General features: G+C 65.6%; 1 protein-coding gene across 6 annotated transcripts in view; it reads right to left on the bottom strand.

Annotated features, from left to right (window-relative positions):
* Positions 1–23,108, bottom strand: part of GRAMD4 (GRAM domain containing 4) — a 74,137-nt gene that overhangs the window by 4,727 nt on the left and 46,302 nt on the right. For 5 of the 6 annotated variants that reach the window (XM_030320948.1, XM_030320950.1, XM_030320949.1 and 2 more), the window contains exons 4-15: positions 15,553–15,673; positions 11,337–11,398; positions 9,342–9,474; positions 8,874–8,899; positions 8,233–8,324; positions 6,895–6,986; positions 5,922–5,970; positions 4,830–4,901; positions 4,337–4,380; positions 4,152–4,261; positions 2,456–2,610; positions 645–789 (exon numbers count right to left, since the gene is read on the bottom strand). In XM_030320948.1, the coding sequence (XP_030176808.1) occupies positions 645–789; positions 2,456–2,610; positions 4,152–4,261; positions 4,337–4,380; positions 4,830–4,901; positions 5,922–5,970; positions 6,895–6,986; positions 8,233–8,324; positions 8,874–8,899; positions 9,342–9,474; positions 11,337–11,398; positions 15,553–15,673 (1,101 nt within the window). The remainder of the gene's footprint in view (positions 1–644; positions 790–2,455; positions 2,611–4,151; positions 4,262–4,336; positions 4,381–4,829; positions 4,902–5,921; positions 5,971–6,894; positions 6,987–8,232; positions 8,325–8,873; positions 8,900–9,341; positions 9,475–11,336; positions 11,399–15,552; positions 15,674–23,108) is intronic. The other variant, XM_030320952.1, reaches the window with a different exon arrangement.

The raw sequence follows: 23,108 nt of genomic DNA, 5'->3' as shown, positions 1-23,108 counted from the left end.
TCCTCCCACTCACCGTGGGAGCCCGTCACCCCGGGCTTTCCACAGACACACCGACACACGCTCCCCGCCACCGGGTAACGCCCCGGGAGGAAGGCAGGGCGCCCCCCCCACCCCCGCCTTCCCGGCAAGCACATTTGCACATCCTGGGTCTGCAGGACGAGGGGCCAGGAGGAGGTCAAAGGTCGGGTCTCTACTGCTTTCTTCCGCAGCTGGTCACCACACGCTACAGACCTCCAGGCAGTTCTAGAACCCAGCTCTCTGGGCGCCCACCGGGTCAGGAGTTCAGGGCAGGCCCTTCCTGGGAGGCTGACCAGGGACCAGTGCCCCCGGCTGCCTCCCACCACACGGCTCTCCAGACAAGTCACGGCCAGGGCGAGCCGGGCAGCACAGGTGACGCTCAAACTGGGGACGGCTCTGAGCCGCGCTCTGGGGGACCCCCTGGATTTCTGCTGCTAAACCATCTGCCGCGGGAAAGGGGGGGGCCCCGTGTGGGCCAGGAGCACACCCGGCTCTGCCGCCTGCCCACCCAGAGCGGCCCTCCGAGCCCCCGGGGCTGTCCCTGCCGAGGGCCCCCAGCATAGGGGCCAGCCGCACCCCCCCCCCCCACCCCAGGCCAGGGCGGGTCACGGACTCCGCGCACATACCCGCCAGCGGCCGCTCGTTCTCTGTCAGGTTAAAGATCTCGTGGAAATTGCCTTTCTTGGTACCGTGGAAGCGACCGGTGTCCTCATCCTTGCTCAGGCCAGCGGGCGCGCTAGACACGTAGCTCCGCGAGGAGGCCGTCTGCAGCTGCCGAGAGCACATGCGTGCCCATCAGCCACTCCGGGTCGGCAGGGACTGGGGTGCGCGCAGCCCCCCGCCCTTGCCGGCTGTCATCGTACAGGAGGCGCAGCCACGTGTGCCCAGATGGGGGAGCGCGGTCCCCCTAAGAGCCCCTCCAGGGGCCGCCCCTCACCCCGCGAGGGCAGAACAGCCCCACCACAGCGGGGAGACCCCCCGTCTCCCCAGCAGGGTCCCCACTCCTGAAGGCCAAGCTGAGCCCGTCCCCAGCGCACGCAGCCCATTCTCCACATTTGGGAAACGGGACGTGGTCGAGGGACAGGCCACTGAAAGCAACATTAAAAAGTCAAATGGTAGGGCGCCTGGGTGGCTCGGTCGGTTGAGCGTCCGACTTCGGCTCAGGTCATGATGTCACGGCTCGTGAGTTCGAGCCCCGCGTCGGGCTCTGTGCTGACCGCTCAGAGCCTGGAGCCTGGAGCCTGCTTCGGATTCTGTGTCTCCCTCTCTCTCTGCCCCTCCCCCGTTCATGCTCTGTCTCTGTCTCAAAAATAAATAAACGTTAAAAAAAAAAAATTAAAAAAAAAGTCAAATGGTCACGACACAGCTTCCAGACGGACACCGTACCCAGTCGTGCCCTGGCGGCTGGCCAGAGAGGAGACAACAGACACACGTGGGACCGAGAGAAAAAGGGGGTCCCCGTGACGTGAGGTCACAAACACGGAGGTTGAGCAGAGCCGCAAGCAGCCACACACGGACACCCCGCTGGGGTCCCCCCTCCTCCAGGGAACCCGCCCCCTGGCTCCCCTCAGTCTCTCGGGACACTGGCCAGCACTAAGTGGTCTTGACCCCCATGAAGGCCTTTTCTCCCCAACCACCCCAGGGCTAGGATGAACCCCTCGTCTCCTCCCATGCCCTAGGGGAGCCAGGCTGCCCGCCTCACCCTCACCCCCACACCCGGGGCCCGTCGCTGGCTCAGCTGCTCGTACACACACAAGCTTCACCCCTGATAAGGAGCCCGGGCTCCCAACAGGCGTTGCTGTCCTAGAGCCTGACCCACGCTGACCCAGAGCTCCCCTCCCATCAGCGGGTCACCAGACACCTTGTCCTCAGAGGACACTTACACACAAGACTCAGAAATCCAAGTCCCCTCCTTCAGGAAGGCTTCCTAGACCTCCCCGAGACCCTGAACGTCCCCCCCTCATCCGAGACGGAGGAGAACACCTAGGCCAGCTGGTCCTCTGTGCCCCGACTTGGGACGCAGGGCCCAACGCCCACAAACGCCTTCCACCGTGAACGAGAACAGGCCCGGTACTGGCGTATGGGCACGAGGTAGGCCTGAGCCTCAGAGCCGGGGAACGGAAGGGCTGGACAGCAGCCCCCAGGGGTCCCTCCTCCCAAGGCCCCCAGGCTCTGGGTAGCCTCGACCAACACCCTGTACTGCGCCTGCCCTTGGCCCGGGGGCCCGCCTGGCTCAAGTCTGTGGGAGGGGCCCTGAGGGGCCCTGCGGCGGGTGGGGGCCTCCAACCCCAGGGCTCGTGGGCCGTCCGAAAGAGCAATGCCGGGTGGCAGGGAAAGCCCCACAGCCCCACTGTCCCACGGGACAGACGCTGGCCTCCCCGTGCACGGGGAGCGGCAAGCGGGGGGGCCTGGGAGCTGCGGCCCGAGCCCGGCCTACCCGGCGAGACACGGCGGCGTTGGAACGCTCCTTGAGCTGCGGGTCGGTGGGCAGGTTCCTCCAGATGATGTAGGGGGTGTCGTATTTGGCTCGCAGTCTCGGGCAGCGTTTGAAGATAAAATCGATGAGGAAAAACTTGATCCCGGCGTAGAGTCCTGGGGACGGGAAGACACAGTCCCATCCCACCCGGGACCAGGACCGTGGCCACGTCCGTCCCCTCGGCACGGCGGCCCCGCACCCCGGCCCGCGGAGGACAGAGCGCCAGGGCACACGGAGGGCCTCGCAGAACCCGGGGCGGGGGGCGGGGGGCGGGGGGGGCTGGCGCAGGGCGGGAGAACCAAGAGGGCCAGGAGACCCCAGCCGAAGGGGGGTCCACTCTGGCTGCTGCCAATCAACCCAGCTCCCAAACAAGTTACGACCCCCGAGAATGACATGAAGGGACCCACTCCGGCCTGCCGCCCTCTGACCCGGTGGGCCCGCTCCCACTCGGGGTCAGAGGGTTCGCACCCCGGCCCAGGCCCCTGAGAAACGGCACCGAGGGCATTTTACTTTTGCTGGTGCCAGTCCCTTCCCCCAAGGCCACGCCGTCTGCCAGCCCTGGCTTTCCTGGCAAGGCCTGCAGGGAGAGCGCCAACCAAAGACCAGGGCTGTGGCGGCGTGCTGGGGGGCTGCGGGCAGGTGGGGACGGCCCCCATTCCGTGAGACCCCCGAACCACGTGGCCGCTGCGCTCGACGCCCCCGCTCGGACCCAGCCCCACCCGTGCACTGCAGCCGGGCCGGTGCCCACTCCAGGCCAGGGACCCTAAGGCCCGAGACAGGTCAGGAGTCAGGGTCTGGCCAGGGGCAGCCTCAGGACCATGGCCTCGGCCTCAGCCTCCACACCCGCCCACACCTTCCTCCCTGCCCTGCAGAGGCCGGGGGCAGGGGTCCCAGTGAACCCATGAGGGGTTCAAGTCCTCCTGCCACCCCCACGGTTTGAAATACGGACAAAGGCCACGTCCTGCACATCCAGATCTGTGGCCTGGATTCTGCACACGCCCCGCCCTGGAATTAAAACCCTCAACGCCCCGCCTCCAGCTGCCCCCCCCGCCCCTCCCCCATCCCTCATGCCTCACTATCACTACAGCAATATCACCTGCCCAGCAGTTCGGCACAAACCCCGCCCCCGCCCTGACCATCCCGTCCATCCACAGGTCCCACCACAGCCCAAGGCCCCACAGGCCCGGCCCTCCCGCCTGCCCCATGCCCCTCAGTGCTCTCCCCGCTCCACCCCGGCCAAGGGCTGTTCTGGACCCGCACAAAACAAACCTCCGAAACCTCCCCCTCTGCCCGAGCCTCCGCCCCGCACAGGACGGAGGCCACCGCTCCCCACGACACCCCCTCCCCAGCCCTATGTCTCTCTTCCCTCGGCCTGACCCCGCGCAGCCCCTGTGGGCCTTCGGGTCTACCAGCTCCTCGGGAGCAGAGCGTGAGCTTGATTTAAGAAACAACCGCCACGTGTCTAGGGTGCGATGGGCCTCGTGTCTCCCGAGTGTAAACACCTCATGAGAAGCCATCGGATGAGGCCCAGAGGGAGGAGAACCAGTGAGCGCGAACAGCTGGCCTCCGGGAGGCACGTGGCACGCGCTCTGGTGGGAAGCAGCCCGGGCACCCTGTGCCACACTCACCCCCGACCCGGGACGAGGCACCTCCTTACCCAGGGCCAGTCCCACCAGGCGGTAGGGGAAGAAGCAGGAGGCGAGGAAGGCGGCCCACAGAGCGACGTACAGCTTCTGCGTGATCTCAGGCTGGACCCACATGAACAGGCTGGAAGGGAGAGCGGGGCTCAGCCGGGGGGCGGGCCACACCCCCGAGGCCGCGGGCTGGGGGCCCATCACTCACTTCTTGATCTTTTCCAGGATGTCGGCCATCTTGCCAAAGAGGTTCTGTGCGGAGAAGCCACAATCACAACAGGTCCCCGTCCACATGGCCACGTCAGGAGGGCCGGGTTCACGGGCCGGCCAGAGAGGTCCAGCCCCCGTGTGGCCACGGCCAGGTGACACAGCCACTCGCGGGCCAAAGACGGTGGGGGGGCGGGTCCGGTGCAAAGCCCAGGCTGACGCACTGACATGGATGTCCCGGGCCACGCCCCTCCTGGAGACAGCTCGGCCCGGCGGGTAGGGGCTCCACCCTCCAGGGGGTGCCAGCCGACAGCCTCGACCGGGAAGGCCCTCCCGCCAACCAGGGTTGTCTCGGGTGCTGCCTCGGGGCCAAAGGGCAGGCTGACGGCAGGTCCGCTGACAACAGACAAGCCAGGCCTGGGGCGTTGGGGGCCCCCGCTGGGCGACGCTGACACAGAGGCGCCCCCAGACCGGACCCCGAGAGGGGGAAGTACCTGGGCTTTCTGGGCGACATCCAGGACGAGCTGGAACTTCTCAGACACAGTCAGGTCCTCCTTCGGAGGCTCCTGCAGCCAGACGGGAGAGAATTTCCTCCGAAACTGAGCAGCTCAGAGGAATGAGTCACAAGAACAGCACAGGGGCCTCCCAGCCCCGGGAACAGGGTCACTCTGCTGCCCCCGCACGGCATGGGCTGGCTGGCCTGGCAGACACCACTCTGGTGCCCGGGAGGACGGTGGGCAGCGGCAGGGATCGCACCTTGACGGGTCGTCTTCAAACGTGCACAGAGCCCTCCGCCCCTCACTTTGCAGTAAGGGAAACTGAGGCGGGGGGGGGGGTGACCTCATCCTGTTCGTCTGAGCTCATTCAACCAGAGCCTCCCAAGGGCGTCTTGGGCACCGGGGCCCAGCAGGCACAGGCCTGCCGCCCCCGAGACTCCCTCCCCGAGCCCTGACCCCTGTGGCACCACTGCACCCAGCACCCCTACTGCCAGCTCCCGCCCATGCCTGCACCCCACGGCCAGAGTCTCCCGCTGGAGCAGGTCAGCGAACTTTCTGTAACGGGCCAGAGAATAAACACCTGTAGCTCCGTGGGCCATGCGGTCCCTGCCACAGCTACTAAACCCGGCCGTTGCTGCCCCGAAGCATCCGCGGCAGTGTGTACGTGAAAGGGGATGGCTACATGCCAATAAAACTTTATTTATAAAATCAGATGGAGGGCCGCGAGCTTGCTGATCCCCGCTCTACACGTCCACTGGTCCAGGGAGACACCGTGACAGCCCCCTTCGTACCTCCCTCTAGCGCATCACACCCCAGCTGGGAAGGGTCAGGACAGGCCTGCTTCCCCTGCCGCCAAGCCTGGGCCAGCAAGGGGCGCTTGGGGTGTCGGCCGGCAAGGGGCCATAGTGTGGCCGTCCGGCGCTCCGTGCCCGGGGGATGCTGGCTTTCCGCTCCCCGACCTTGACTTGCCAGGCAGGGCTCCCCAGGGCATCCGCACAGCTGCTGCTGGAGGCCTCAGGGAACCCACGCTGCCAACGGGCCGAGGCCCGACCGGGTGGAGACCGAGACCTTTGCCCTCCCAGGACTTACCACGGGCTCAGACACTTCAGGCACGATGCTCCACTGTATCCTCCAGCCCCTGGTCAAGAGGAGACAATCACGGGCCTTTAACAGCTGGTGCCGTTAGAGGGAGGACCTCAGATCCCCAGCCCCGTGCTCCCGACCGGGAAGGAGTGCGGGACAGAAGGGGCTGCGGAGACCCTCTGCCGTCTGCTGCCGTGCCCACCAGGGCTGCCCCCTGGCTCTTGAGAACGGACAATTCAAGGTCACCCTCACCGGCCCCTCCCCCGGGGGCCCAGAAGCGACAGGTCTTTCAAAGTAAGTCACCGCAGCAGTGACAGCAAGTACTTTAGCCGACCATGCCTCGCCTGGGCACAGAGGACGCCCTCACGAGTACGTAAAGATTTGCTTCCCTACAAAAACATTTTCAAATGAACCAGCTCAAGCAGGCACCGAGATGCAGCTAGGAACACTCGTATGCAGAAGTGTGAACTTTTGAACGGCTGCGTACAAATCTGGAACACGGGGGCTCTCCTCTGGAGGGACGTTCACTGCTGGGGCAACCGCATGTTCAGACACACCAGGCAGCCTGGGGACGGGGGGCATCCCGACCGAGCCCCCAGAAGGTGCTCACAAGGGCGCGAAGGAAAGACGGGGCATGTTGCTTGGGGCTGGCGATTGCAAGGACCCTCACTCTGAATGCCAGGACCCCCCCCCCCCCCCCCCCGGGCACAAAGACTCTGCAGCCCCGTCAAGGCCCCTGGGCTACCATCACTGAGCGGGGGCAGCTGCCCGCGGGCACCCGCCGGCCTTCCGGAAGAGCCGCCGGGGAGCTCGAAGATCACCCGCCGCTGGCTCCAGCGAGCCGGGTGGGGGCGGGCATCCTCCTGGGGGCTCGGGAGCCCCGCCCATCACAGGACTACCCCCAGACACCTGTGTGCGAGGCGGCCCCGGCTCAGGGAGACGGCACCTCCACGTGCACGGGGCAAACCAGCACGCTCACCTGGCTATGAGGTAATTGAGGGATAACCTCAGAATTGCTAGAAATAAGAACATGGGGATGGCCCAGCCATGCCACACGGCATTCATGTACACCTGCGGGTAGGAGGGAGACGGTCAGGCACCCGGACAGGCCACCCCCTCCTCCTTCCCCCCGACCCCCCGCCCCGCCAGGCCACGATGGGAGGTGGGCGCCCAGGCCCCCAGCGGCTCTCCAAAGGAGGGAGTGCGTGACGGGGAGGCCCCGGGAAGAGCTGCTTTCTCAGCAGGGGTTCCCAGGGGTGGCACCAAGGGCCGCTCTGGGTGTGCAGGGAGGGGGCGCCCCGGGGAGGCAGCTACCGGACGTGGCCCGGGATGGGCACGGGCCCCTGCCGGCCCCAGGCGCGGCTCCCCCGGGAAGAGCTCGAAGCCCCGCCAGGACTCAGCACGGCCAGGCGAGGTGGCCGACCGCTGGCTGAGGGCCCACGACGTGCCATGTGCCTGGCACACAACAGACGTTCAGACAGGGCAGAGAGTGGATTGCGGGGGGCTTCAGGCCCAGGAGGCCAGGAAGGAGGGCCTGAATGGCGGGCACGTCTCTTGGTGATAACACACAAGCAGGACCACTATCAAAGGCCTCGTGGGGCAAAGGGCCTGTGAAGGGGGAGCCTCCGGGATGAAGGCGGGGCCGGGGCCCCGCGTCCGAGTCCTATTCTCTGTAAAGGAGCAAAATGCCCTTCTCCCCCCGGGGCTGGCACCGGGCTGTGGGCTTTAGGGCAGCCTCAGAACCTTCCAAAATGCAGACATGGGGCTGCCCCTCTCTGGCCACGGTGCCTGGCAGGCAGGTGGGTGGCCTGTGTCCCCCTGCCAGTGATGGGAGGGTCTCCTTGCACGGGGCTGGGGCCAGCTAGGGCAGGACGATTCGGGCTGGGGTGCCGAGTCCCCTTTGCCCAGAGCAGGCCGTGATGCCGGCCTGCTGCTCTCCCACCCCTTCCCCAGGACTGGGCTCGCAGAGGCCCAGCTGGGCCCCCAGGCCAGGAGCCTCCCCCAGCCCCAGGTGCCCAGTGGGAGGGAGCTCGGTCGCCCCTGGGCAGACAAGCCTCCTCACCAGCCTCTCCCCGACTCGCCCAGGAGAGCAGACGGAGGTGTGGACAGAGGCCTGTTCCTGAGGCGCTGCCCCGGGGGGCTGTCTGGGGCTCCCCCTCCCCCGCAATGCCCTCAGGACAACCCAGGGCCGGGTAGCAGCACAGTCCCCACTGCACAGCCAGAGCGGCTAAGGGGCAGTGCGCCCCTGGGGACAGCTGGGAGACCACGCTGGCCGCCCGGGGGGCTGGCAGACCGTCTCTGACCCCGGGGGACTCACGGTGAAGGCGATGGCGGACGTGTAGACGGAGTACCAGTCCGATAAGGCAGAGAGGTTCTTCACGAAGCTGGTGACGGGTTTGGCACCACGCTCTGGGGACAGAACGACCGCGGTGAGGCCGGCACTCAGGCACACCCCGGGGGGGCAGCCAGCAGCGCAAGGGGCATGAGCGCAGGGGGCCCCGAACAACCTGGATTCCTGGGGCGCCTGACTGCCAGCTGGCCTCTCCCAGCCACCCCGGTGCCACCCACCGCGCACCATCCCTGCGCAAGCCGCCAGCTGGCCGCTCCCCCCCCCACGCCTGTGCCACACACGGGAGAAAGGGGGAGCCGGGGCGGGGGGGGGGGTGCCTGTCATCGCCCGGGGCCTGGCCAATACTTGGAGAAACACCGCTTTCCACTGGGGCTTCCAGGCCTAGAGGGACACGTCCAGGCCCAGCTTGGGGACGGGCAGAGCTGGCCTCATCCTGTCCTGCTCCAGATGGATGGCGGGGGGGGGGGGGGGCCAGGAGGGGTGCTAGACATGCTGCTGACGGGAGCCTTGTTCCTAAGGAACCTCCAGGAACATCTTTCTGGAAAGACGTCCAGTTCAGCCCCGAGGCCCCGCTCCCCTGGCCCCACACGGCCGTGCTAGGTACTCACTTAGTCGCCTCATGTTTTCCGTCAACCTAAGAGGGAGGGAGAGAGAGGTGAGCGCCAGCACCTGCACAGCCGCGTCCCCACCGCCATGTTCCACTGCCACGCGGGGAGCACAGCATGACCTGGGACGCGGGGCCCACACCAGGTGCAGCTCACTGCTGATCACTAACTGGGGGGGTCTCACCTACGGTGCTGCCCCTCGTCTCCTGCCCATGTCCCAGAACCCGAGTCCCCAAGACGATGGTCCCCACACGCCGTTGTCACGAAGCCCAGAGTGTTGAGCTGGGGGGGGGGGGGGGGGTGCCTGTCACGTGACCCTGCTCCCGCCCCTGCTCCCTGGGGAAGGGCGTGTGGCCGTGCCCTGGGACCAGCCCTGGCATCAGCCACTTTGTCGCTTCGCCCGAGGCGCTGGCCTGGCTCCCCCGAGGGCCCCTCCCCCCCCAAGGGCCCCTCCCCCCCGAGGGCCCCCACCTCCGGGCGCTGAGGGGCTCCTCCGTCTCCACCGTGCTCTCCTCGGGCTGGAACCGGAAGTCCTCCACGTACTCCCCAAACTTCTCGTAGAACCACTTCTGGACACGGGGGCACAGCCCCTGGCTCCGCCGGTCTGCGGGGAGGGGCTCCCGGTGAGGAACACGGATACAGTGGGGCGTGGACACCCTGACGCCGAGCCTGACCCGCTCCCACCACGAGGCCCGACACGGCCACCGCAGACCCCGTGGTGTCTCTGTTGTCACACCCCCCTCCCGGGGAGCAGCTGCAGCCCCAGCAGACGGCCTGCCCCCGGGGATGGGGTTGCCCTCCCTTTCTCTCTCTGGCTGGGGGCTCACCCCCTGAGACCCCATGGACCTGAGGGACGGCCAGGGAACGTGTGCGCCCAGGGGTTGTGTCCTGGTGGGGGCCCCAGTGAAGGACGGTGCCCCCCATGACCAAGACCTTCAGAAGGGGACCCACCTCACAGATTCAGAAAACCAGGAGGAAACCACGCACCCTGAGTGCTCCGCACAGAGTCACCCGCAGGGGGCGCTGTCCCGCCACAATTAAGGAGAGGGAGGGCAGGGACGTGGTCCCATGTGACACTCTACCGGGCCAGGTCTGCACACAGAGGCCGCCCAGGCACAGGGAACAGAGGTCTCGGAGAAGAAAGGAACGGGGAGCGTCTGGGGCCCTCTCACCCCTCCCTGGAGCGGGACTGTGCTCAGCACACGCAGAGGTGGGCAAAGCAGTGAATGCTACAGCCACCTGGACGGCTGGACAGCAGCCACGGACAGTACGTGACCCGATGGGACCGCCTGCGTCCCCACGAAACCACACTATGGATGCTCAGTTGTGAAATCCACATTCCTTTCATTTTTTTTCCAGCCGTTTAAAAATGCAGAAACCTTTTTTTTTAAACTGTGAAGTCAGACAGGGGGCTCCAGTATGCCAACCCCCAGGTCTACGTCGGGCCTGTGGCCTGGACAGGCTTCGGGCGCTGCTGACCCCTCCGTGCTGGCTGCGGGGCGGGGGGCACCACGCAGAGCACCTGTCCCCTCCTCCCACTGTCCCTCCCTCTGCCCACACACCGCACCGGTGACGAGGGCTACCGAGTGGACCTCGGCTGGGGACCCAGAGCGTTGGGGTCTTTCCGCCCTTCACTTCTCTGACACTCCCCACGCGTGCAGGGGACTCATCAATCACGGTGCACAGCCGGGACCTCGGGGTCTCTCCTGCCGCTCCTGGCTTGGAACCCGGGTCTTGAGCGTGGAGGGGCCCGGGGAGACGGTGACCCAAGGGGCACAGCAGCCGGCCCTGTACCTGGACCGGCCTACCTGCACGTCCCCGCTGGAAGACAGGACCTGTCTGGGCCTCCACGTGGCGGGTGCCCCTTGAAGAGGCTTTCCCTCCCGGGTCTCGGTTTCCTGAGCTGTATGTGAGACAGGCCTGACCCCGAGGCCCTGCCAGCGTGACTCTGAGCTCCCAGCACAGAGGGGGTGCTCACGAGTGGTCAGCCTGTGGGAACGGGTCCTACGGCAGGAGATGGGAGGGCCAGGCCCACCCCGGGTCAGATCCCTAGACAGCTGGACAGAAAATCCCGTTTCCTCCCAGGACATCGTTAGGAAGGACAAAGGGTAGAGCGAGATAAAGAACAGGGCTCGGCGGGGGGGGGGGGGGGGGGGGGGAGGTGCAGAGAAGAGGTTTGTGTGTCCTGACCCAGGGAGGGGCCCCCAGGTCAGTGGCCGAGAGGCCAGTGTGAGGACGACACTACTTCTCAGTCAGGAAGGGCTGGAGCGGGTGCCGCGCAGCATCTTTACAGAAAAATGAAATCACATCTCATTTGCTGTGACCGCTCGCCAGCTCACAACCGCCCACGGGGGCCCGACGCAAGGAGACCCCGCGTGGGCAGGTGTGCCCAGGAACAGGCCCAACCCCCACCCCGGCCCGGCCCGGCCCGGCCCGGCCCGGCCCGGCCGCCCACGGGGGCCCTACCTGCTCCGTTATTGACCTGGGCCTGCCCCTTCGGAGGCTGCTGAGCCGTCTGCTCCTCGGTTCTTAAAGGGAGGGGAGAAGGGGCAAGAGTCCTGTTAGTTCCAAGCGAGTCCGGGCTCTGCAAAGTCCTGGCACTCAGGGAGCCCACCGCACTCAAGTGTTCCTTCCAAGCAGCTGGGCTCCACTGGGACCTGACGGCTCAGACGTTGTGACGGCGTCCGGGCCTCACAGAGTCGCGTTCGTGACGGACACGCTTTTTTTGCTGTTTTTTTAATAACCGAGTAATCGCTAATAAACATGCAACCCTTTCCTCTCCTATTAACACATCTGCTTTTTTTTAAGTTCATTTATTTATTTTGAGAGAGAGCAAGTGCACGGGGGGAGGGGCAGAGAGGGGGAGAGACAGAATCCCAAGCAGGCTCCGCCCTCGGCACAGCCCCATGTGGGGCTTGGACCGTGAGATCCTGAGCTGAGCCGAAGGGTCAGACACTCAACCGACGGAGCCACCCAGGCGCTCCTAACACATCTGTTTCTTTATTAAGTTCCGAATAAATATCCCTTACGCTAATTAACTAGCATGCTAATGAAAAGACACTTACCAACGCACGCACTCAGCAAGCCCCGTGCAAGGCCACAGGCTGGGTGATGCCCGTGCCAGCCACCTGCCTGGCTTCCTGCCCCTGCGGCCCAGCCACAACGGATCACGGCAGGCCCCCGGCCTCAGAGCCCTCGCCTGGAGTTCTGTCCACCTGCCAGACCCTGACCACTGACCTTTCAGCCAAAGGGCCTGATGGAGCCGGCCCAGCCCCCAGCCCCCAGCCCCCGCGTGGTGCTCTGGCCGGGCCGCAACGCACTGTTCCTGTGGCTCCCAGGCCAGCAGGGACCCCAGGATGTGGGGGGCGTGGAGCCCCAGGCAGAACTCAGCAGGGGCTTGGGGGGCGGGGTGGAACACAGAGGGCCCTTTCAAGATAGAGATGCCAGGCCTGGAGACCCTCAGCTTCGGGGAAGGACGGGGGACGGGATTTCACGCCACGCTTCCGTGAACCGACCTGGTCTGCGGGCTTGAAAGCCGCGACTGGAATCTGGAGCAGGAGGCGCAGGGGACGAGCTGGACGGGGGACAAGCAGGGTGGGTGAGGCCTGCAGCCTCGCTAGGCAGTGGGTGAGGAACACACGAGACAGAGGTGGAGTCCCGGAGAAGGGAGCCACGGTCAGGGAGGAGGGGGCCGGGCGGCCCAAACAGCCGTCCACGCCCAGAGCTCCCACCGACAGGGGTTTACTGGGAACAGGAGAGGCGCCCAGGACCCGACGGAGTGCCTTCCACTCCCAGGCACGGGTGACGGCCTCAACACCAGGATGTCTCCGGTGAGCCTGGAGGTTCCGGAAGCCGCAGCCCACCTGAGAAGCGCTAACAAATGTGCTCCTGCCGAGCCCGGGCCCAGGCATGCACTGCGAAGGACACAGCCCTGCCTGAGCCACAGGTGGGCCCGGGGTCCGGGTGGCCGCTTTCTGGGGTCCTGGGCTCGGTTTACACAGGCACTGACTGACTTTTCTAACACGATTACCTGCTAGAAACAAACAGCCATTTCAACAGTAACGGGCTGCGTGCCGCCCCCTGGGAGAGGCCGGAGGACACGGGTGTGGGTACTCCGGGCGACTCGTCCCACCAGACCTGGACTGCTGTCGGTGCCTGTTACGTGCACGGGACACAGGAGACGGCGGGCGGCGGGGAGACGGGCATCAGGACATAGCAGCCTAAGACGCTGGGGCGCCCGGTCCCACCCGCAGCTCCCGGTCAAGGGGGACACCAACGGGGTGACCTCAGGGAAACAAGAGCCGTGTGACCTCAATCGGAAAAAAGGGGCCTTGGATTTCTAACACCCGTGGACTCACTCCAACATTCCGGAACAACCTCTGCTAATGCTCGATGATCGGCAAACAAGGCTGGAGTGGAATGTGCCTGAATTGCTTTTTGAAAATCCAATTTTCTGATCCGCAACCCATCCGAGGCCAGAGGGCACTGAGGCCCGGGAGGTTCCAAGTGTGATGCCAGGGCTGGGCGCCAGGCTCACTCTGCCCCCGACCCTCCCTGGGCTGGGGGGGTCCATCTCACCCCACACACAGAGCAGCCCCCACCAAGGCTCAGTATGGCCTGGGGCCCAGCACAGGAACGGCCCGAGAGGAGAGCCCGAGGCCAGGGTCCCAGGCAAGGCCTGGCCACAGACGGGCACAAGGCGGGAGGGCAGTGTTTCTACGTGGCTTTTGGACCCCCAACTGGAAAAGGCCTTTGCCTACTGATAAATAAGCTTTAACCAAGATGGTTTTTCAGAAATTCTCTTTAAAACCAAAACAGAGGTTTACATAAACCTAATCCCCAGGTTTCAATCCTACAGCTCATCTGCAGCTTGGGTGTGTGTGTGTGTGTGTGTGTGTGTGTGTGTGTGTGCGAGCGCGGTGCGTGCAGGGGCCCCTCCACATGCTCACCCACCCCCACACAGACATCAAGACGACGGTGCAAAAGGTCATCACTTGTGGGACGCGCAGCTGGTTAAGCGTCCGACTCTTTGATTTCAGCTCAGGTCATGATCTCAAGGTTCGTGAGATCAAGCCCCATGCTGGGCTCTGCGCTGACAGCACAAAGCCTGCTTGGGGTTCTCTCTCTCCCTCCCTCTCTCTGACCCTCCCTAGCTCATGCTTTCTCTCTCTCAACATAAACAAATATTTTAAAAAAAGAGAGAGAAAGAAGTCATCTCTTGCATGAAACCTGCTTCTCCCTGTACCTCCCCCTTCAGGTCTCAGTTTCCAGAAGGTTCCTAAACCCCACCCCCACATAAAGCAGGGGAGCAGCCCCACGAGGCACCCCAGGACCCTTAGCTTCCTGAGTCCTGGCCTGGATATTCCTTAACTATAATCACCCAGCTGGCCCCCAAGCAGACCTGTGGGAGACTGGTCCCTCTGCGTCCTCAGAACTGGGAGGGGACTTTGGTGAAGGACTGGGGAGTGAGGCTGGGCGGGGGCTGGGAAACAGACAGAGCAGACACGTGGGCAAACACCACTCAAGGCCACCGGGGGGACTGCAGCCTCCAGCCAAGGCCTCCGGGCGAGGCTGGACCCAAACACGCATCTGCCCCAGACAGAAGTGTGTTCTGTCCGGGAGACGGCGCTGTGACGCGCCACAGAAGGCTGGCCGTGGCCGGCAGGCCGAGAAGGCACCCGGGGACAGGGCCAGTCCCTGGATCTCCCAGCATCCGTCCAGGTCAGGTGACTCGCTGCACCTCTTTGCATAATTAAAATGTAACTGAATCTTTGCATGTCTACAGATTTCCACGTAAGAAAGTTCAGCATCAGGTAAAGTCCTGGCTGAGGCCCATGTGCCGATGTCTGGGACGGGGCCCTGGCCTTGCAGCCGGGACAGAATGCAAAGTAGGGTGAGTCCCTCCCCTGACAAGCTTGAGGCCTCCCCCCACCAGGGAGTCCCGAAGAACCCCGGAACAGCCACACTGACCTGTGGGGACAGGCAACACAGCCCGATTTCAACGCTGCCCCAAAGCACACACGAGTTGTCCTAAACGCCTGCAGAGCAGGGTAAAGACCTTCCTCCAAAGACAGCCAGGTGCCCCCAGCTCCCGGGAGCTGACCACCAACGTGTAAGACCTGACAGGAAGCCAGCGTCCGGCCATCGCCTTCCCACCGACTAAACCCCGTGCACGGGGCACCTGGAGCCTGAGGGGGATCCTCGGAACCAGAGCTGGTGACGACACTCGGTAACAACAATGCACTCGCCCACCCCACAGAGGAACCAGCTCTTGGCGGGGATGTCCCAGCAGCGGCCTCGTCCGCCAGGCCGCCAGCCTGCAGGGACAGGGAGACCACGGGTCTCCGAACGTGCAAACACCCCCCCGGAATGACCCGCTTCTCGCTGGCAGCACTGTGAGGCAGGGGCCCAGCTCTCGCGGGCAGAGGTGGGGGGTGCCGAGGGGGCCACGCGCCAGGACAGCTCCACCCACAGCAGGGCCCACACCATCCCCCCCCAGAAGCCGGGGCGTCACCTCCAGAACGGAGGGGCGCTGCCGGGATGAGGGTGACCCTCCACGGCGGGCGAACCCCGAGGTCGCTGCGTGCGGCAGGTGGCTCAGGAAGGGGTCCCGACCCCCGCGGCGGCTCAGGGGCAAGGAGGCGCCCGCGGGGGCAGCGGGGGGCCTCGGCCCCCTCCTCACCTGGCCTTCAGCACCTCCTGGACCTTCTGTTCCAGCTCCATCCGCCGCTGCCGCTCCCGGTCCAGCTCCTGCCGAAGCATCTCCGAGTTGGTTTCTTCCCTCAGCTTGCGGAGCTCCTCCTCTGCAGGGAGACAGCTGCCAGGTGACCATCGCCCGGGTCCACCCTGCCCCTCGACGGCGCGGGCACCACGGGAGGGCTCGGACACAGGGCTCGGCCCGCGGCCGCCGGGCCACGGCGGCTCTCCTGCTCCGCCACGGGGCGGGGGACACCGCAGGCGGGACTATTAACCGGGGCTCCTCTCACACGGTGGGGGCAGGAGCCGGCGCAAAGCAACGGCGAGGAGTCCGGTGCGGACCGGACGCGGGAAAGGCAGCTCGCCAAATCACTGCACCCACAGGATGCCCCAGCGGAAGGGATCCTGGGGACACCTGGCCACCCCACCGACGTCGCCTGGGCGCACACGTGCACCAGGTGTGGTCGGGAGGCCGCAGCCACAGCGCGGAGCCCCTACGATGGGCAGACGGGCGGCTCCCGCCCCCCGGGGTGCTCCTGCCATCAGCCAGGACCCGGAGGGGATGGACATCAGGGCCGCAGGTCCCTTGGCTCGGGAACAGCCTTGCAAAGGCCCTGAGGCAGAAGCGGCCCACGGGCCGAGGGGAGGAGTCACAGATGAGATGGGGGGCCGGGCGCGCAGAGCCCTGGGAGCCAGAATGAGGACCTGACGTTTCCTGGCAGGGGTGGAAGCCGAAACCACGTACGTGTGGTTTTAACTAGAGTATGTGGTAAGCTGGGTAACGGTCCGCAAAGATGTCCCAACCTGATTCCTGGCACCTTGTGATACACGTGCGGACCTTGAGACGGGAAGTATCCCGGTTATCCCGGCAGACCCAAACTGCCATCACGTAAACTCCCAAGAGGCAGCAGGAGAGTCAGAGCTTAGAGAGAGGAGAGGCAGGTGCCAGGCCGCTGGCCTTGAGGGTAGCAGAAGGGGCCAGCAGCCAAGGACCGCCGGTTTCTCGAAGCCAGTGAAGTCGAGGAAACAGATTCTCCCCTAGGGCCTCCAGGGGAACACGGCCCTGCCAACGTGGGACCCTCGGTTTGGACTTCCGGCCGCCAGAATTGTAAGAGAATAAGTACGCTATTTTAAGCCTCTCGGTGTGTGGAAATCTGGTGCAGCGGCGAGAGGAAACTCCCACGGAGTGGGGCACGCACGTGTGCACAGACCCTAAGCGCACGCACGCCTCACTGCGCGAGCACACGGCGGACACCCAGATCCAGACACGATACACTTCGGGCCCACAGAGGCCCCCGCACCTGCCATCTGCCTCCGCCCCGCCCCCAGTGCCCAGGGGTGACCGCCAGCTAGCTTCTAGGCACAGGTGAGGCCTCCCCCTTCTGAGACTGTGTGTAACGAGGACGAGGTCTCAGCTCGGGCAGCCAGGACGAAATAGCACAGGCTGTGGGGCCTGAACAACAGACGGATTCCTCAGGGCTCGGAGGCCGGCAGGCTGAGGCCAGGGTGCCCGCCGAGCCTGGGGGAGCCACCTTCTCACCACGTCTTCACGGCACGCAGAGAAAGGGCGCCAACCCATGCTGGGGGCTGGGGGCCCCACCCGGGTGACCTTGTCTAACCCTGACCACCTCCCAGGGGCCCCACCTCTAACCCACCCCCCCCCACCCCGCCCACCCTGAGGGCGAGGCCTTCAACACACGAATCTGGGGGATGCAGACATTTGGTCCACAGCGGCTCACGGGCCCCCGCTGTCTCTGCCCCCCTCAGAGCGCCTCCCCCACCGGGTCCCCCACAAACACCTGGGGAGCGACAGCTGGCCGCGGACAACCGGTTCAACTCTCGAGGGCTGTGCCGAGTCTCGTATCACAGCAAAATGCAAGAGTCCCCCTGAGAATCCTCGGCTCCTGCATTTCCCAGTCACGGTGGAGACGGCTCTCTCGTTTCTGAGCTGGACACGCGGTGGACCTGCTCTCGTCACAGCCCCACGATGGCACGGAGCTCGGCCGTCTCCGCTCTGCCCCCGGACACCAGCCCTCACTTCTCAAGGCTCTGCATCGTCTCCTAGAGGGGTCGCCACCCGCCGGAGACAGACGGACCACACAGGTGTGAGGGACAGAAGACCTGCCTCCTCGCGGGGCTGGGCTGGGCTCCCCGCATCCAAATAGGTCACAGCCACCTGATGAGACACCCCGACCGCCCTGCAGGGAGAGGCAGGTGCAACGGGGACGCGGCCACGGCAGCCCCCGACACGTGCCGTGGCCCGGCCACGAGCCCCCCCAGAGAACACGTCCCAAAGAGAGACGGCTCCCCACGCCGACGGTGCTGCCGAGGCCGAGACCCGGAAAGAGCCTCCTCCACAGGCATCTGCTGGGGGCCGATGATCCCACTTCCCCCTTTCAGTCAACAGTTAAAGTCACAAAACAAGTCTGCTCAGCTGGGGCCCGAGCAAGACGGAACAGAGTGGTGGGGAGGCCCGCGCTCGCGGTCACCCTGACGGACGGGTATCTCGCCGCTCTTCACGGGACCAGCGCGTGGCCTTGCGCACCAGGACACTTGTGACAGAGAAGTGAGCCCAGAGAAGGCCGGCCCTCTGGGGACCCGGACAGTGAGAACAGCCCCGTCCAGGGAGTGAGTCCGAGGGGTGGGCGGGCGTCGCGGGGCACGTGTGAGCGGGTGAGGGGGGTTGGCGCCGAGGAGAACTGAGCCCTGTGGACTCAGGAAAAGCCACACTTGGCTCGAGTCCTGGAAAGGTCTTCCTGAGACGCAGGAACGCGACCGACTAATTCACCAAAATCGGAGGTGCGGCCTGGAGCCGGGGAAGAGCCAGGACCCCCCCGGGGTCTGACCAGTGGCGGGAGTGCAGGCCTCCGCTGCCCCTCGCTGCCAATCATGGTGAGACCCTCGCTGGCCTGGGGGGAGGGGGGGCCAGGGAGGGACCGGGGGAGACCCAGAGGCTTCCTTTCCTGTCCTGGCTGCCTCCCCAGACCTGGGGACACAGGGCTGAGCCCGAGCCCCCGAAATTCAGGCCAAGGTCAGCGCGGCAGCCTGAGGCCCCGAGCGCAGACCGGCTTGCAGCAGGACAGTGCGTGACGGCAGGGCTCTGTGTCCAGACGGCACACGGGCAGGCCGAGAGGCCCAAGGTCAGAAGACCCTCCCGCCTCGAGGGTGCCTGGCCACACCTCCTGCCTGGGTTGTTCGCGGCTCGCCGGATTTCAGGAAGAACACGGGTTGGCGAGGGCCGGGGTCCAGCTGCTCGGTGAGCGTTTGCAGTGCGCCAGGCCCTCCCGTGCATCTAACCCCGCTGGGATCCGCCCGGCTCCGGGCAACTGCGCCCAGCACCCTCCAGCACCCGCCGGCCCCTCCGGGCCCCTCCTGCTACTGAGGCCTGTTGGGAGAAGGTCCCGCACAGAAAGAGGACACGCCAACGCTACAGGGAGCGGTCCCTCCCAGCTCCCACGCAGACCCCCTCAGTCCCGGGGCGAAGCAGGGTGGCCCCCCACACAGCTAAGTCTCCCCAAAGACTGAGGCCTCTGGACCTGCTGAATCTGGACACAGAACAGGCCCCATAAGGGGGGGCCGTGCAGAGGGGAGAGGAGAGGGTGGTCCCTGCCCAGGTCCAGAGAGCCACTTCTGAGTCAGAGCCAGCAACGGGGGCCAGGCAGCAAGGGAAGGGGGCCAGGGAGGCAGGTGACAGGAGCACAGAGCCCCAGCTCCAGGGCTGCGGGAAGCCCAGCTGAGCCCCGCCCCCCCCGGCCCTGCCGAGGCAGCCGCGTGTCCCCGCTCACGGTAGCCAGCCAGGTTTATGGTTCCTAACTGGCCCCCTTACACCCTCCAATCCACCTCTAAACAGCACTCCTGCCGCCGTCCTGCCTAAAAGTCGGCAGGGGCTTGCGATAAAATCCAACCACTCAGCAAATCCCTCCAAAGCGATGCCCCCCACTGCGCCTCACCTGCTGTGTCTCACTGCTCTTCCCTCGGCTTTGCTCTTTGGGTCCAAGCCACAGGGATCTCCTTTCAGAGATCGGCCCACGGTCTGACCCTGCCCCAGGACCTTTGCACATGCTGGGGCCCCCTCCCTGCCACTCAGTCTCAAGGCACCATTTCCCCTCCCAGAGCAACCTCCCTGACCGCTCCCCACACATTCAACGTGGCATTTTGTCACTTCCCTCGTGGGTTTGCTCTAACCGGAACGTGGGCAACATGGGTTCTCCTCAGGGTGCTGGGAGGGGATTCCTAGAGGGGATGCAGGTCCACAGATAAAGGCTCAGCAAACGTGACCGCTAGAAACACACCACGTTTCTAAGTCTACACTCACGCGCAGGATCCCCTGGCTCGAGCCCACGGTCCCCGTCTGTCTACTGTCTGTGAAGGCCCAGGGCCCAGCCTGGCCCAAGGAGAAGCCAGGAAAGGCACGGTGAACGGACAGCAGGCGAACAAGGACGGCCCAGCGAGCTCTCAGGCAGCACACCCAGCGGCGGGAGCAGACGTGTCAGCTGTAGGACGCACACACCGGGACTGGCCGGGAGCCCGACGGCGAGGACACCAGTGGTGGGGGAGGGGCCGCTGCCCTGGCACGAGGCCTCCGGCACCCGAGGGACATCCGCACCCTGCGCGGCGGACCCGCCAGCCCCCACGCGTCAGGCCTCAGCCTTCCCCAGCCCTGCACCGGGGCTCCCGGGGACCCACCCTGAGGGCTCAGGAGGCCTGGGAGCCCCACCTGTGGTTTCCGGGCACACACGGCACCGGCTGGGAGGTACTCGGGCGACCGGGGACCCACAGCTTAGCACGTTACCGGCCCGGGAGCTCCGGCCTCCACAGAGACTTCCACTCGGCCCCACACTAAGCCCAGCTGCCCAGAGAGACCACCTGCTCGCACACAACTTCCTCAGCAAACGCCCGCTGTGCGCGTATTATGCACCAGGCTTCGTCAGAGGGAACACTGCCGTGATGAAGCAACCGCACCCCGGGCAGAGCAGGCATCAGGTGGCCCCTGTGAGCACATCTTCTGTGTATGCTGGCCCCAGGGGGCTGGCCTGGACACAGCTCCCCCACTGGCCCTTGGGCCCCTCGGGAGGTGGGTCCCGACACAGGTAGGGCCCGGGGACCCTCTTCCAAGAGGGCGCCTGCACACCGGCAGTGGGAGAGCCCTGCCCTCCCGTGTGCCTACACAGCACTGCCCAGCCTCCTCCCACGGCACTCGCTTCGGAGCAGTGTGGTCCTCCTGCGGTGGGCCTGGTCTAAGCAGGTGCCCGGTCAAGACTCGCTGGATAAGCCAGTGGCTGAACCTCGGGGTGAGCCTCCACGGGGTCCTGTCCACCACGTGCTTACGGGCAGACAGCCCTGGACAGGGGTGAGGGCACCTCTCCCCCAGGGGGAGTGGCCACTGGCCAAGTCAGGTACCCCGGGGGCCACCTCACAAGTGCCCAGATTGGGGTGTTCTCGAGCTTTCCCATCACAACACCCACACGCACCCCAAATACCTCTGTGTATCTCAGCTCCGTCTGAAGGTCAAGGCAGCTGCGGACGCCTCCCCCATCCACAGGCAGTCAGCCCCTCCTGCATCATTGGCAGGAAACCACACTTGACTTAACGTGGCCACCCCCGAGCTCCCTTCCCCAGGAGGCCAACCTGCGGAAGCTCAACACGTGGCTGGGTTCCACCACGTGGCAACTGTGGGCCAAGCCTACGTGGACACGTGTGGACACCCAGATTCCGCCCCACGAGCCGCTGGTGCGCTGAGCAAAAAAAGACACACTCACCATCGCAGGTGGTTTCAGAGACGCGGGGCAGCCAAGAGCCAGGTTCTCTTAACACCCTCGGGGGTTAAGCCCCCTCGGCTCGGCCCTGCCCTGCCCTGCCCAGGATGGAGGCTTGGGACCTCAGCCCCAGACTGGCCCTCAGTCTCCTGGCCTCCCCGGGTCAGGTGGGCCCCCTGCGGAACAGAGACGAACGCACCCCCAGCCCTCACCACCGCGCCCCCCCCCCCCCAGCCAGTGCGGGGCAGCGGCTCACAGATTCACACCCTAGGACGCAGCCAGGCAAATCTGCCCGTCCCCCTTCCCGGAAAAGAGACATCCACCTCTTCCAGCGCCTCCTCTCCTGGCGGCACAGAGATGTCTGGATAAATAAACCCAACTGGCATTTGGGGCCGTCTCCCTCCCGTTCTCTGAGAGAACAGCTCCCTGCAAGGCCACGCGGCTCTCTCCCCGAGCCTGAAATACCGACCAGACCCAGGGAGGGTGGGTGTTCCGGCCTGTCCCCCCAGCTGGTGACATATTTAGGTCAATCACAGTGCACGGGGCACAGGACACAGCAGCACAACCCTACCCGCCCCCCGCCGCCCCCCCACGGCCATCGATGTCTCCCTCCTCCCTTCCCGCTGAGTGGCAACTGCTGAGCCGGTCTCACTCCACCCAGCCTCCCCTCGGGGCCGCCTCTGACCCCAACGTCCTCTGACCTCAGAGCCCAGACCACAGTCTTTCCGGCAGCGACCAGCCTTCCTTCTGCAGAGCCCGGGCCCCGGGCCTGGACACTCGGCTGCCAGAGCGCAAGGCTCCCGGGTCTCAGCACGGGACCACCTCACGTTGACTCCATCGTCCCATCTCCCCTGACCCTCTGTCTCCCTCTCGCGGGAGCTGCTGTACTTAATCAGACTGGGCACACCGGGTAACCAGGACGGCCCCCCCTCTCGGATCCTTAACTCAGTTACGAGTCCCTTGGGCTACGAAGGTGACACGGTGGCAGGTTCTGGTGATGAGGGCACAGACACTTTTGGGGGCCAGGATTCCGCCCCGCATTCCTTCCTGAGACAAGACTGCGTCCAAGGAGGCCCTGCTGGGCCCCGGGAAGGAGGGACGGGTCCCTCCTTCCACCTGCCCCACGGGAATCCACAGGTCACAAAACACAGAACGGACCCCTTTCCTGGGTCAAATGGCCCTCAGGAGATGCAGGGGCCCCAGCAGCCCCCTCCTCCCACCCATCTCCTCCCCACCTCTCTCTGGGCCCCACCTGAAGCAGGATTGAAAAGTGCCCCGCCAGCCCTGACCACGACAGCTCTGACTCTCTGAAGTCCCGTTGTGAGAAGTACCAGCACAGAGGACATCCAGTCGCCCACACTTCCACAAGCCCATGCCCTACACGCGCCATTTTGGTGAAGCATGCTCTCAGGCTGTTTGGAGCCCCTCTCTGCCTCTTCGTGGGGGGCAGGCCGCACCCGGCCTGCCTCACGGGCCGTGGGAGCCACCCTTGCAGGGGACCAGATGCCCATCGGTCCACAGGCACCAGCGGCTAAGTTACAGGCGGGGTCCCCAGGAGCGGGAGCCACACCCTGGCACATCAGACCACCAAGTCAGGGCCCTGCGGGGCAGGAAGGGCGGCCTCGTTAGAGACCACCGGGCCCGCCAGGGTCACACAGTGAGGTCCCCAGCACAGTGATTCGCTCCCTTCCAAGGACTGGTGTGGCCACGGGGGTGCTGCAGCAGAATGCTGGGGGCCGCCGGAAGCCTGGGGGAGGCTGTGGGAGCCCAAATGCCTACCTGAGGA

Source organism: Lynx canadensis, chromosome B4, assembly GCF_007474595.2.
Source record: "Lynx canadensis isolate LIC74 chromosome B4, mLynCan4.pri.v2, whole genome shotgun sequence".
NCBI classification, from domain to species: Eukaryota; Metazoa; Chordata; class Mammalia; order Carnivora; family Felidae; genus Lynx; species Lynx canadensis.
The sequence above is the reverse complement of the archived record's forward strand: the minus strand, read 5'-3'. Positions and strand labels throughout refer to the sequence as shown.